A 13,974-nucleotide genomic window follows, 5' to 3' on the forward strand; every position below is an offset into this window, starting at 1 on the left:
AGGAATTATTTAGCTATACCACTATAACTTCCCATCTGAATGCTCTTTCCAAATTATAGAAGTGTGTTTTGGTTTGGGTTTGGGGCTTTGGTGTTGAATTTTGTTTAATTTATGTGTTTTGTGAACATATTCATACAAAAGTGAAGAAAAAGCCATAGTATGTCAGCAATCAGGCTGTCGACAAACTGATTTCCGCTAGTAGTGTTTCTTTGACTCTGGTAAAAGACAGCAGGATTAAGCAGGATTTTATTTCTAGATAGAAAATGGTAATGGAAGTATTGCAATCGTGAAGGGTGAATGCTGAGCACATTCATTCGGTAACAGGGACGAAAACCTTCTCTGACCATTTATTTGAGCAGTGAATACCAATGAATAATTAAGTTTTGAAACAGAACGCCGGAGGAGCGCACAACCTTTTTAATATGTAAACAAATGGCATAGGTATGTGCATTCACGTGTGTATGTGCACACAGAGTTATGTAGTGCACATGTATACTAAGCCATATATTATTTTTATTCTAAAAGTTGTAGCATAACATAAGCATTCCCATTAGTTAGGTACTGGGTCTTCCACAATCGAAGCAGCAGATTTGCCCAAGTGAGATTCATCTTTTGTCCTCCAGATTTGTTAATCTCTGCAATTTCCTCAAATGAGGGAAGTTCAACTGCGTCCTTTATGGTAGAGGAAGGCTATGTTTATGTTTTTCTTTTGGGGAAAAAAGCAAACAAGACAAGTAAACAAAACTAGTGGCCAGTACCAGATGGTTCAGAGAATGGCTTAAAAGTCCCACTAAGGACAAATGTAAAAATTACATCCTTAAGAAAAAAAGTCTACTTCTAATCCCAAAATGTTAAAGGCTGACTTTGCCAAGGGAAATGGTGAAAGGCTTGTTTCTTATAAGAGGAAAGAGTTCATTGGCATGGGCAAAAACACATCAGAGTTTGTGAAGGAAACAATTGTTTCCTGACAGTATACATCTAGAAGTACCACAGAGCATCAATCATTCCTTGTGTGGCTTTGAACAGCTACTTGCTAGTTTGGTGTAACTTTTCTGAATGGCATCTGTGGCCAGAGCTCTCCTGGCTTTGAGGCAGTGGTACTTCTGCTGTAGGTGTTGGCCCATGTTACATTGCTCTTGCTGTCTTGGGACATGAATAGTTGGTACTCTTGTAATTGTCTAATGCTGAGACTTTTACCTTTTGTCATCTTTTTGTCACCTTCTTCCTCTGGTTCCTTCACCAGTGACAAAACAATAAGTGTTTTCGTCTGCTATGAGCTCGTCATTATAGCCAGGAGTGCCACTGACCAATATTTTCCTTTACAACACAGCGTGACATCTGGCAAGGGATTACAGATACAAATGGATGTGTGCCACATGCACAGATGTGCACAATGAACAAAATGGGGAGAATGCCATTTTGGGCCGGGGTGCCTGTTTTATCAGTTTAGAAAGATGTGAAGGGAGTAAAGTGGGTGTGGGAAGAGGATACACTCACTTGACAGAAAACATAGCATCCCTTCCTGTCTTTCAGCAACACTGTCTTCACCAAATGTCAAAGTATTGTTTTACACTTGAGGAAAACAACAAACAAACAGATAAGCCTTGCTTCCAGGCACACTGCAAGAACAAAAATAACCTCCTGTCACTGTCCTCTGTTTGTTTACCTGGAAGATCAATGGGAAAATGGTGACAGAAACGCAACATAAGGTTTCTATTGAGGTGGTGGCAGCAGGGCACAACACTGGGATGGAGGTTGTGGAGGAAAGAATCCAGTTGCCTCCTGGCCCTATTAGTAGCATTGCCGCTCTTTCAGTGCGGGGGCTCTCGGCAGTAATGAACATGACAGCTTCAGGATTATGCGCTGCGCCTTTCATACCTTTTGAAAGGAAATAATGTCTGTGCTGTGCAGTCTCCTTCATTATGAGAGAAAATCAGTCATACTGTTTCAAGAAAGGATAAAAGGCATGAGTCCCATTTTTTATCCTTTTTTTTCTTCTTCTCTTTTTGAGACGTGAACTCCTATCATTAGGATAAAAAGAACTAGTCAAGCATTGCCATTTGGGTTTACCCTGTTTTAGCATGTGTCCTTGCTAACATAATATAATGTGCTAATGTATTCTTTGCAGCTGGAGGAAGGGTGGCTGGATGATGAAAGGAGTGAATTCTTAGAGGACTTAAACTTGGAAATGTTGGAAGAACAGCATAATGAAGCAATGCAGTACACAGCCAACGAGGCGGAGCAGGTAGGGCTGCTAGTAAACCTATAATTTGAAATTTTGCTAAGTATACTTTTTTATTAATAGAGAACAACATGGTACACTGTAAAATGGGGTCAAAGGCTTTGATGGAATTCTGTCTCTAAAATGCTGTGAACTCTGGCACACTGTAGGTAAGGAAAAGGAGAACAATAGATGCTTAGGCCCAGTATGACAAGTTAGCAAACAATTTAGGAGGCTGTGAAAAGTGCAGATTTCTCATTTTCTCTGAACTCTTGGGATAATATTGCTTTCCTTCTTTAATTCTAAAGTGTTTGGAGTTTATGTTGTTATATTTTATGTCAATTTTTTTTTTTTATGAATTGTATCATTGTAGCACCTAGAGCTCCGAGCTGGGATAGGTGCCCCTCTTGTTGTATGCATGAAAGGTATGAGCCATCCCTTGTGCCACAGAGCTTGCAAAACAAGATGGAAAAGGTGTTTAAAATAAACAACAGGTGTTTTGGTAATACAAGTGTATTTTTCTTATACCAGCAGCGCACAGCTCAGCATTTGTTTTGTTAATGGAGACAAATAAGCATATTGTTACCATAATCTCAGCTTGCTGCTGTCCCGACTTTTACCTGCCCATATGTGCTGCAAGTGGTGTGACTGTGGCAAAGATGCATGTGCACTCCCAGCCATACAATTTCATTAAGGGGTGGGTCTTCTCAGTTGTACTTTATTGTGGAAGACGTAAGTGACCTTATCCACTCCCAGATCAGATGATCTGTCAGCATGCACACCTGTGTGGAGCCAAAGAAATAAAATCCAACTTCATCTTCTGGCTTCTGCATATATGCAGCTGGGGAGAAACTGTTTTTCTACCCACAGAAATTTGCGAGCTACAATTTTTTCCCCATTCTGAATTGCTTGAAAGCAAAGCCCAAGGCATTTTTATTTGAAGTGAAGGAGAAAGACTGTGAGAACTCTCCTTCTGGAAACCAGGGAGCTTATTTGGCTAACAGGAGACCTGTCTTCAAGTACCTCACCACCTGGTCACACTGGGGGCCTGAACATGCATCTAGACAGTTCCCTCCTCACCTCCCCTTGCATCTAGACAGTTCCCTCCTCACCTCCCCTCCAGCCATGATGCTGGGCTATTAACTAGGTGATAGCTCCTGTTAAAGCTATTCACTGTATATAAATGAAATATTCATTGGGGTAGAGACACTGACAGAATAATTAAGTCAATTACCTGGAATACGATAGATCAGATTACACATCCTTGATCTTATAAGCATTTAGTTATTTACATAAAGTGGAGTAACTCCAGGATCAGAGGTGAAGGGAGCCTGGCAACAGGATTTACAGTGGCCTTTTAGCTATCACCCTCTTTTTCAGGCCGTGAGCCAAGCCTCAGTTTCCCAGGTTACATGTGCTAACTACTGCACGACTAGCTACTTTGAAATGATATTTGGCATCTTGTTTATTTTTTTAACTACAGATTTTATCTTCCAGTCAGAAAGAACACTTGTTCTTCACAAAGCAATTTCCTTTGCACAGTGACATTTTCATGCAAACCCCCACTTCCAGTCAAAATTCTTGAGCAGGTCTATCTACAAACTCCTACTAGCCCCTCACGTGACATGTTGAGACCTCTGAAATCACTTCACAGTTGTCACCTTCCACTCCCAAGTTCTTGTCAAGAACCGAATTTCACTGAATTTGGATTGCAGATAGTGTTAATAATTGAACAGTGGTGTTCTGTGAAGTGATTTCACAGAACCCATTGAGACTGTTTATTCCCCACTGGGATCTTATATAAGGATAATTTTTTTCCCTCTATTGAGATTTTATATTACTGTAGAAGAGAGCTACACTTGAAAAAATTATGGTCGCTTGTGCTCTGTCGGTGTCTGACATTGGGTTGCTTGAAGTAATTGTAGGACAACCAGATATTTCTTTGCCCTTCTGATGAGTAATCGAATCAACCAAATGCAGCTTGGTGTGTAATGGAGCATCAGTAATTTGTGACAGCTGCTGTATCTCTAGACTCTATATAGTGACTCAGCAAGTTGGAAAACTGGTTCTTTACTCCTTGTTAGGCTAGGAAACCTAGCAGTTTCCTGAGGTGAATCACATAATCCATCAGAGTGATGAAACTGCTCTCGTTGCAGCTGCCAGTGGCCAAGCTGAGTATCTTCAAGTCCCCAGCTGGCCGAGGAGATTTCACTCCAATGCCAGCCTTGGTTTTTGTGAACTAAAGCACAGTCCTCTGGCATAATGAATCTTGCAAGCTGCAGGAATGAATACACACTATGGCAGAATATCCTTCCAAATATGAGTCTGTTTTTCAGAATGCCATTTTAACAGTTAGTGTGAACTGTCACGGAAAAATTTTATACAGTTCATAACTGAAGAATCAAGTAGATAGTCATGTGTTTTCTGTATGGTTTTGAGCCACTCTATAGAATTCGGTCAAGAATTGTATCTTCTCTGTATAGTCCAATAAACCTTGAGGAAAGATGTAATTCTCCATATTTTATAACTCATTGTATTCCTTCCCCTTTACAACATCACAGTTCATTGTGCAGCAGAGATAACTTTCAAAAGAATACCATACATTTGCCATGCAGAAATTCTTATCGATATCATGAAATATATAAAAACCTATTAAGAAGAGAAAGAATTAGATACAAATTTCATTCTAGTTCATCCAGAGCTGAAATGCAGTGAAAATATCTGGAGGAAATTCTTTTTTGAGAGAGGCCTGTTTTAAAAGAACAGCACTGTTTGCAGAAGGGCATTTTCCCTTTTAGTGCACCACTGAAATCAATCCCAGTCTTCCCTTGTGGCTGGAGTACCTCGCGGTTAGCCTGCTACTCAAGATTCCTCTCACTGTGGTCAGTCTCCCTCTCACTGACAGAGACTGACAGGAGAGCCCAGTGGCTATGTTTATTAAAACCTTCTACTGAATCTCACTGCCTTCAAACTTTAGTAACAGTCTGGGTTTTGAGTGCAAATATACATCATAAATTGTAAAATGAGAATAAAACTGGCTGAATTCCTGCAATATTAGCCATTTTAGAGGCATCAATGCTTGCTGGAGCTGAAATGCAGAATCTTTTGAGGTTCATTTATTGCTTGATTGTACACACTGCCAGGTTCACCTTGTCATTATTTGAGTTCTCACTGCAAAGATGAGGCCTAAGGAGCCTTTTGGTATTTCAAACAGAAGTAATTGTAGATGAGATTGACAACATGTTTGAAAACAAACACTTAGTTTGGAATAGGTAATAGATAACACTGACAAAAGCAGTGCACTGACAATTGGAGACTATCTCTTGTTTTTGAGAAGGGACTTAACCTGGAATTAGGCTTGCTACCTTTCAAAATAAAATAATCTCATGTTGTAAAAGACTGCTCAGTCTGCACATGTTAGGAGATCTGTCAAGCATGAGAAATCCAGGACAGAAATGCCAGGGGCTACCTTACTTGAGTCACAGTGAATTTTTTAAAAAAGTATATCTCAAAAACATGCAGTACAATAAATATCTGTATTACTTTCCATTTTGTTAATTGGACTAGCTGCAAGTATCCACATACTGAGGAAGAATTGAATGTGATATGGATGTCTGCTTTAGGTTGAGAAGAATCTGATTGTACAGGCACTTGTTTCTTCCTGACAGGGAGGGGAACCCAAAGTGACTACCTGACATTCAGGTGCCTGTACTATAGACACTTACATTTGGACAAATCAATCCCACCCGTCTGATTTCTGTTAAACTGGAAAGATGGGGTTTGCTTTGTTTACATCTTGTGTATGTGTGTGTTAATTATGGATAGTGTCACATGAGTGGATGGCAATGTGTTATATGCACTCAGTCTAAATCAAGTGGAAGTTGAAGAAGCAAAGTTTAAACTGTTGATAAAAGTGGCATGGAAAACAAGAGCCACTAATTCTGAAAGTGTTGTTTGCATGGACCCAAACTGTAAAGTCTGTTTCCAACAGATTTTTTCAGAAGTGCTCAAATACATCTTTGGTGGTGTGGCACCATACTGGAGACATCAGAGAAAGCATCACGGAGCTCAGCTCCTGTAAGCTGTATAACTGTGCTAACACATCATGGATAAGTCACCCTTTTTGAGGGGTTAAGATGGGTTTAATCATATGAATGCAAATTGTGGTTTGTCACTCACCCTCGGGGTTAGAGAGCAGATCCTGGCTCTCCTCATTTGCTAGTGTGAATGGAGCCCGATGTTTGGGACAGGCACCCAAATTCCTGACTTTTCTGCAGCACGGCCCTCCCAGTGTCTGGTGGAGCTCTTCTCCCTTGTGTCAGTAGTTAAATATTTTCCAGAGCAGTAAGAAACATGGGTTGCACAGTGCAGTGCCCGGGGTGCAGTGTAGGCGACCCTGACTGGAGTCACTTCTCTGCTGAAAGGTTTGGGGGCAGAGGAGGGGAATACAAGATGGAGCAGGTCTAAAGCAGGTGAGAGAAGAGACCAGAAGAGCTTATGTGGCAGCACTCACTTGGAGAAGGTAAACTAGAAAAATACAAAATAAAACCTAAATCTCCAGCATTCCTGGTGAATAACCTGGCCACTTGGCTGGTTGGGGTTCTATTCTTTCTGGTTACTCTTGGTTTTCATGAAGAATTCTCTAGACATTGGGTTTTTCTCTGTGTAATATGACATTTTGGAACTTTTAAAAAAACAGGTGATGTGGAAAAACCTTGCATTCCCATCACTTCTCTAGCTGCTCCTGAAAATGGAACTAAAGTGTTGCAGCCACTTTGGAAAAATGTAGCAAGGGCCTTAATAAAAAATATACTTTATACACCTTCACAACAATGCATAAGCTGAGGAAAGAAAGAATAGATAAATTAGAATTATGGAACAATTCTACAATAGTCATTTAGTGTGTTATTGGCACTACTCTTCATATTGCTACTTTCTGTGACAAGATAACCTTTTTTAAGTGGATAAGTAGAAAGATCTGAAGAGGATCTCAGATGGGGAAAATATGTACCACTGAATTTTTAAAACTTACAGAATTTTCATGAAAGTCTGCCTTTGTCCCTTGCAGTTTCAAAATCTAGTTTCAAGAAAATTTTGACCCTACAACATCAAGAAACATTGAACCTTTGCATGATCCTTTGAATAACACTGAATGCAATTCTGTCCCATGATGTTTAAATTCAAGGGGAGAGCTTCTCCACATTTAGGGAGAGTGAAAGATAGTAATTGGCACATTGCTGGTGTGGCTGCCAAAGCTAGATAACAATTATACATTTATTGTGCATTTTGTTATCAACTGCAGATTGTATGTGCAAAAAACCTATGCCATGATTTTAAAAATATTTTCTTTGCAGGTCTTGTCTGACAACAAATTGCTAAAACATCTTCTCAGGAATTTTTAACTGCTCTGTCACAGACACTGAATTCTCCTGGTGTTGTGTTTCTTTCAATATTTATTTTATTCCACTATTACATTGCATTTGGGGGGTGGAGGTTACTTTTGTTTTTCTGAGACTAGGCCATTATTTTTTCCTAACAATTGAAGAAAGGAAAACAGATGAAGGGTGTGTGATCATGAGGTGCACATGGAGAGAGCAGAAAGGATGAGACAGGAGACACATTTTCATCTTGTTTTACTGTCTGTCAAAGCAGAGAAAAAGGGAATTATGACAGTGGCTTCTTTGAGTTTGTTTCTTTTCACTGGGTGTGCTGTACCTTTTTTTTTCCGTTGGTTATTACTACCATTATACAAAATTATGCAATTATACCCCCTAAAGGAGAAACAGTGTTTGGTTGGTACTATGTATGCTTAGATATTTGGCAAACAGGCCATATAAATTGCACTCTGCATGATTCTTTGCTTGCCCAGTTTGAAAAATAAAAAATGTCTGTCTCTTCAGAGAGGTATTATCTCACATTCTTTGAGAATATAAATAGGTTAGGTGCAATGAGTGGAGTGTGAATTAAAAAGCAACAGCCTAAAAGCTTGACATTATGTCCATGGTGAGCACTCAGTGTTGTTCTACACTTAATGGTAAAATGCTGGTTTTATTTCTAAGGAACGTGAACTCTAGCTATGCAACAAAAATGTTCTCCAGGGATGCAATGGAGAGCAGTCTACTTAAGCAAAATCCTAGAATTCAGAATGAACAGTCTTTCAGAAAAAGACTACTGAAGGCAGGAAGTGTTGAGAGAGGGCTGTAGAGGGTGTAGTGAAACAGGCTAGCCTTCTGTAGGCTTCAACCCTGCTTGTCTCCGTGGAGCTAACAAAGAGTTCATTGGTTAAAGAAAAAAAAGATAGTCTTTTTACATCCTCTTAGATTGTACTAGTCATTGTTTGATTAGCTGCTTGCTCTATTTTTTTGAAGTTATACCAGTACTGAAGCTTTTTCCCAAGTTTGAGAAGATTTCAGCTCCATCAATCTCTGGCCGTAATCCAGAATCAAAAAGAGTGCACCATCTGGTGATCGTTATCTTTAAGCACTGCAAAGAGATGGCTTAGCTAGAGAGGGAAATATTTCTTTCTGGACTTTAGAAGATATGTCACTAGTGGTGCAATTCATCTACTTCACTCGGTATGGCCACCCGAGCACGAGTCTCAGAAATGTTTAAAAGCTATGAACAGTAGGATTGCTGTTTAGTGATCTGTTTTAATTCAGTTTAAATCCAATCCCAGCTGTTTAAGCAAAACAGAGCTGGAAAATATTCTCATGTAATATGGTCTGCATTAGATAGTCATTTTGGTTTGCTCATTTTTTTAGCCAAAGAAACATGAAGAGGAGGATGGCACTACAGACACTGCAACCTCATCGTCCAACAATCATGAGAAGGACAGTGGAGTGGGACCTACAGATGAAAGTCTGCGTAATGACGAGAGCTCGGAGCAAGAAAATGCACCTGAGGAGCAGAACAGCACTACTCTGCAGAGCAAAAGAGAGCTGGGCCACAGCCAAGATACGTTAGGAAGTGTTGAGCTCCAGTGCAATGAAAGCTTTGTGTCTGGGGAATACATTGAATCTGATTTCATAGGAAACCCAGAGGAGGAATGTGAAAGGTTTCGGCAGCTGTTGGAATTGAAGTGCAAGATTCGAAACCATGGGGACTATGACCTGTATTACTCAAGAAGCATGATAGAGTGCAACAGAAGAGAGCAAGATGGAGTGGAGCATGAGCTGCAGCTACTCAATGAGGAACTGAGAAACATTGAACTTGAATGTCAGAATATTATGCAAGCTCACCGGCTCCAAAAGGTGAGGGATCAGTATGGAGACATTTGGGCTTTACATGATGAAGGGTTCAGGAATTATAACACCAGCATAGATGTACAAAGAGGCAAACTGGATGACATCATGGAGCACCCTGAGAAGTCTGACAAGGACAGCTCCAGCGCCTACAACACAGCCGAAAGTTGCAGGAGCACTCCGCTGACAGTGGAGCGATCCCCTGATAACTCTCTCCAGAGAATGATCAGCATAACCAACAGGAAAAACCTGAGGAGCACAATCGTGGCTAATCAGTCATCCTCAGGACAAAGCAACAGGGAGACAACCTCAACCAAAACCAAACCCACTGAGCAAAACAGTGCTGCTGAGAATGCAGTGTTGGCTTCAGAAAGCAGTAAATTCACAGACCAGGAAAAGCAGAGCAGCGAGCACATTCCCTACCTGTCTCCATATCACAGCTCTTCTTACAGGTACGGGAATATACCTGCTCATGCAAAGCATTATCAAAGCTATATGCAGCTGATCCAGCAGAAGTCTGCTGTGGAGTACGCCCAAAGCCAGCTCAGCCTGGTGAGCATGTGCAAAGACTCGCAGAAGTGTGCAGAGCCCAAGATGGAATGGAAAGTGAAAATAAGGAGTGATGGGACGAGGTACATCACAAAGAGACCAGTTCGAGACAGAATCCTAAAGGAACGTGCCTTAAAAATTAAAGAGGAGCGCAGTGGGATGACGACAGATGATGATACAATGAGTGAGATGAAGATGGGTCGCTACTGGAGCAAAGAAGAGCGGAAGCAGCATTTGGTGCGAGCTAAGGAGCAGAGGAGGAGGCGAGAGTTTATGATGAGGAGCAGGCTGGAGTGTCTTAAGGAAAGTCCGCAGAGTGGCAGCGAGGGCAAAAAGGAAATTAACATCATTGAACTGAGTCACAAAAAGATGATGAAAAAGAGAAACAAGAAAATCTTGGACAACTGGATGACAATCCAAGAACTGATGACACACGGTGCTAAATCTCCAGATGGCACAAGAGTGCACAATGCCTTTTTATCAGTTACTACTGTATGAACGCAACTTCTTTCAGAGAGTATACTACCAGTTTAGGTAGAGTACGATTGCCTCGTTCAATGTGGCATTTTTATATATTTTGTGACTGTTTATAGTTTGACCTTTTTTGTAAGCAAAAGTACCTGGTAATTTTTCATTTGTTTTTCATATAACGGTACCTTCTTTGGCAGTCTTTCTTTATCCTGCAATATATTCATATTATTCATTTGTAGAAAAAAAAAAAAAAAAAGAAAAAGAAAAGCAAAACAAAAAAAGTGGAGAAGCCAATTAATTTCTTAACCTAATACATATCCTGTAAGTTAAGATCTGGATTTATTTCTCTAGTTCTCTTTTTTCTACTTTAGTAACAATACAATACCAAAACAAAATGCTTTATACTGTATCCTTGGCTTAACAAGTTTTAAAGTTTTACATCTTAGATTGCATCTGTTTATAAATCATATGCCACATCCCATCATATAGATAAGAATAACATTTTTCCAACTACATTGTACAGTACATTTAATCTGTAAATTGCAATTGTATTTGTCCAAGTAAAGTGTAGGTGGGCAATTCTCCTGTGTTATGTAGTGGCATTGGCCATGTAGCTGGGCAGTATGTGATAATTGTGAAGATGGAAGAGAAATAAATTATTGCTTATCTTTAAGAAAAAAAAAAAAGTCAAGAGTTCTCTGATTTAAATTGAGCTTTTAATGGGTGAGTCATTTCACTATGCATGATATTTACAGCATACAGAGATTTCAAGAACACAAGACACAATTCCATAGACTAGTTCTTATGAATCAGCTTTTCATTTTGCAGACCATGTAGGAGTGATTGGGTCTTTCTGGCTTTTTCTTACCTGCGATTATAAGTTGATTGAATGATTCGTTGATATATTACCATGTTGTGTGCTGTCAGATAATTACTGTGGGTCCTTTCCCTGGCTGAGCCTGCTACTTGTTCTATACATACAAAACATAAACAGAGCACATCACAGAATCACAGAATCGTCTAGGTTGGAAAAGACCTTGAAGATCATCCAGTCCAATCCTTAACCTAACATTGACAGTTCCCAACTACACCATATCCCTAAGCGCTATGTCGACCCTAGTCTAAAACACCTCCAGGGATGGGGACTCCACCACCTCCCTGGGCAGCCCATTCCAATGCCTAACTACCCGTTCTGTAAAGAAATGCTTCCTAATATCTAGTCTAAACCTTCCCTGGAGCAACTTGAGGCCATTACCTCTTGTCCTGTCGCTTATTACTTGGTTAAAGAGACTCATCCCCAGTTCTCTGCAACCTCCTTTCAGGTAGTTGTAGAGGGTGATGAGGTCTCCCCTCAGCCTCCTCTTCTCCAGACTAAACAACCCCAGTTCCCTCAGCCACTTCTCCTAACTTTGAGCCAAATCTTGTGCAAGAAAAACTAGCAGTGGCTGTCACTGACGTTTTCATAGAAGGTGAGTTAAGGAAAAACAGAGAATGAAAGGCAACTAAATGAGTTAAAGGTTTAAATTTATTATTGAGGAGCATCTAAGTCTTTTAGAAAAGCCCCAGTGGGAGCTGGCTGGGGCTCAGGAGTAAAGACAACTTGCTGTCAGGGTGCCTGATGGAGTCCTTGTCTCTCCATGCAGCAGAAGCACCTTGGCTGCCACTGGGACATCTTCTGAGCTGCTGCTGATGGCAGCCCAGTGAGTTATGCCAAGCTGAAATTACTAGTCTTGGGCAGTCAGCAGGGTCGAAGACTTTGCCTAGTAGTCCCATTTTTGTTGCCCCTGCACATGACTCACAACAGTTCCTAACTGTTGGAAGTGCTTTTGATAATAGGATTAGGTGCTGAAGTCACGTGGCTTCAGGCTTTAAAAGATGCAGAAAAGCATACTATGGTATTTCAAAATTATCTAATTCTGGAAATCAGTCATTTGTTTTCTAACCACTTTTGGCACCAGCAGGTATTGGCAGTGCTCTGTGCATCTCCAGGCATGTAAATACCATAAGAACACTGCTCCCCAAGTGCTTAGGAAAATTATGCCACTGACAGTTCACAGTTTGATAATCAGAAAATTATCCCCACCAGACTCAAGGAAACATGCTAAATCCTCACTGAACATACAGCTGTTCACGCACAATGAAAAATGTTTCCAATGTTTCCCGTTAAATTAGAAAAAGGGTGGAATCCAAGGCCAGAAAGGATCATGGCATGATACAATATTGCTTCAAGGGGCTATTACCAGATTGTTCCTCCAGCTGAGCCAGGGGATTGTCTCTGACGAACCTAAGTCATCTAGAAAAGTACACATTTTTCTTCTGGAGACATCAAAGCACAGAGATTTGGCTGTTTCCCTCGTTGCATTCCAGTGATCACACTCATAAAGACAGGTCTCATTCCTAATCAGAGTTCAGCTCCAGATAATGGCTACTGTTATGTCTTTCCCTTAGCCACAGTCCTTACTATTTTCTTCCCATTATTAAATCATGACTGAGAGCTCGTTTCAAACTATTATGACACCCAAATTCAGAGAACATGAATCTTCAGAAAATGTCATATTATTTCATCACTGAGAAATAAAAGTGGGAAAATCAATGTCTAATTAGAGAAAAGACCTAACTTTTCTCTAGGGAGATAGCAGGCAGGGAGGTATTAAGTAATAGGGAATAATTAGAGAAACAAATAAACAATATTTATAGCAAAAATAATAGGCTGTAAATGGAAACACATACAAATTTGAGGAGTTCTGTCAAAATCTAGTGAGACGAAGAGAAGACTGAGAGGTGATAGAGTAATACTGCTGGTGGCACACCGTGACATGGTTTCTAGCTTGGCACATGCCTGCCAGAGCCCAGCCACTTTCTCCCTCCTTCACCTGCTGGAATCAGCACATCCCTGCCCAATCCTTAATCTGGGGGATTTCCACCAGCCCATGTTTTTCTTTTTCTTTTCTTAACTACAGTTATTTAGTGACATTTCCTTTCTTCCCTAAGCAGTCTTTGGGAGAAGAAATGGTGTGTTTTGCCCTGATGAAATGCCTCTATCATTCTTGCTAGTGTGGAGAATAAACACTCAACCCCAGAGCAGGGCTGCAAGGCTACCTGGGGTGGTGATGCAGAGGGGCTGAATGGCAGGTGAGTGCTTTACTGCTTGCTGCTCTCAGCTGGTTTCTCTGCAGGGCAGAACTCCACATTGCGCTCCCTCATCCCAGCAGTTCTTTATCAGTGAAATCCAAGGCTGACATCCCACATGCAGTTTATTCCTGCATATACATTTTTCCAAATGTCATAATTTTTAATGAGGAAAATAACATTTTAGCACCGAGGCAAATTAAAAGAGAAGAAATAAAATACATTTCATGTTGCCATAAATCTTTAAAGGCAAAACACTCTTTTGCTGTGAGAACTATTTTTTTTTTTCATATGAAGGAACATAAACATAAAAATAAAAATGCTTTCCAACTGGAACAAGACCAGATCTTGCTTAAGTGGGTT

At 40.4% G+C, this 13,974-nt stretch overlaps 1 protein-coding gene across 2 annotated transcripts in view; it reads left to right on the forward strand.

The window, feature by feature from the left end:
* PDZRN4 (PDZ domain containing ring finger 4) overlaps nt 1-11,261 on the forward strand; it is a 265,473-nt gene extending 254,212 nt beyond the window's left edge. For both annotated transcript variants that reach the window (XM_074869353.1, XM_074869354.1), the window contains 2 exons: nt 2,129-2,245; nt 8,983-11,261. In XM_074869353.1, the coding sequence (XP_074725454.1) occupies nt 2,129-2,245; nt 8,983-10,509 (1,644 nt within the window). In that variant the 3' untranslated portion in view covers nt 10,510-11,261. The remainder of the gene's footprint in view (nt 1-2,128; nt 2,246-8,982) is intronic.
* Nucleotides 11,262-13,974: the final 2,713 nt, after the last annotated feature.

The sequence above is a fragment of the Strix uralensis genome, chromosome 5, assembly GCF_047716275.1.
Source record: "Strix uralensis isolate ZFMK-TIS-50842 chromosome 5, bStrUra1, whole genome shotgun sequence".
NCBI classification, from domain to species: Eukaryota; Metazoa; Chordata; class Aves; order Strigiformes; family Strigidae; genus Strix; species Strix uralensis.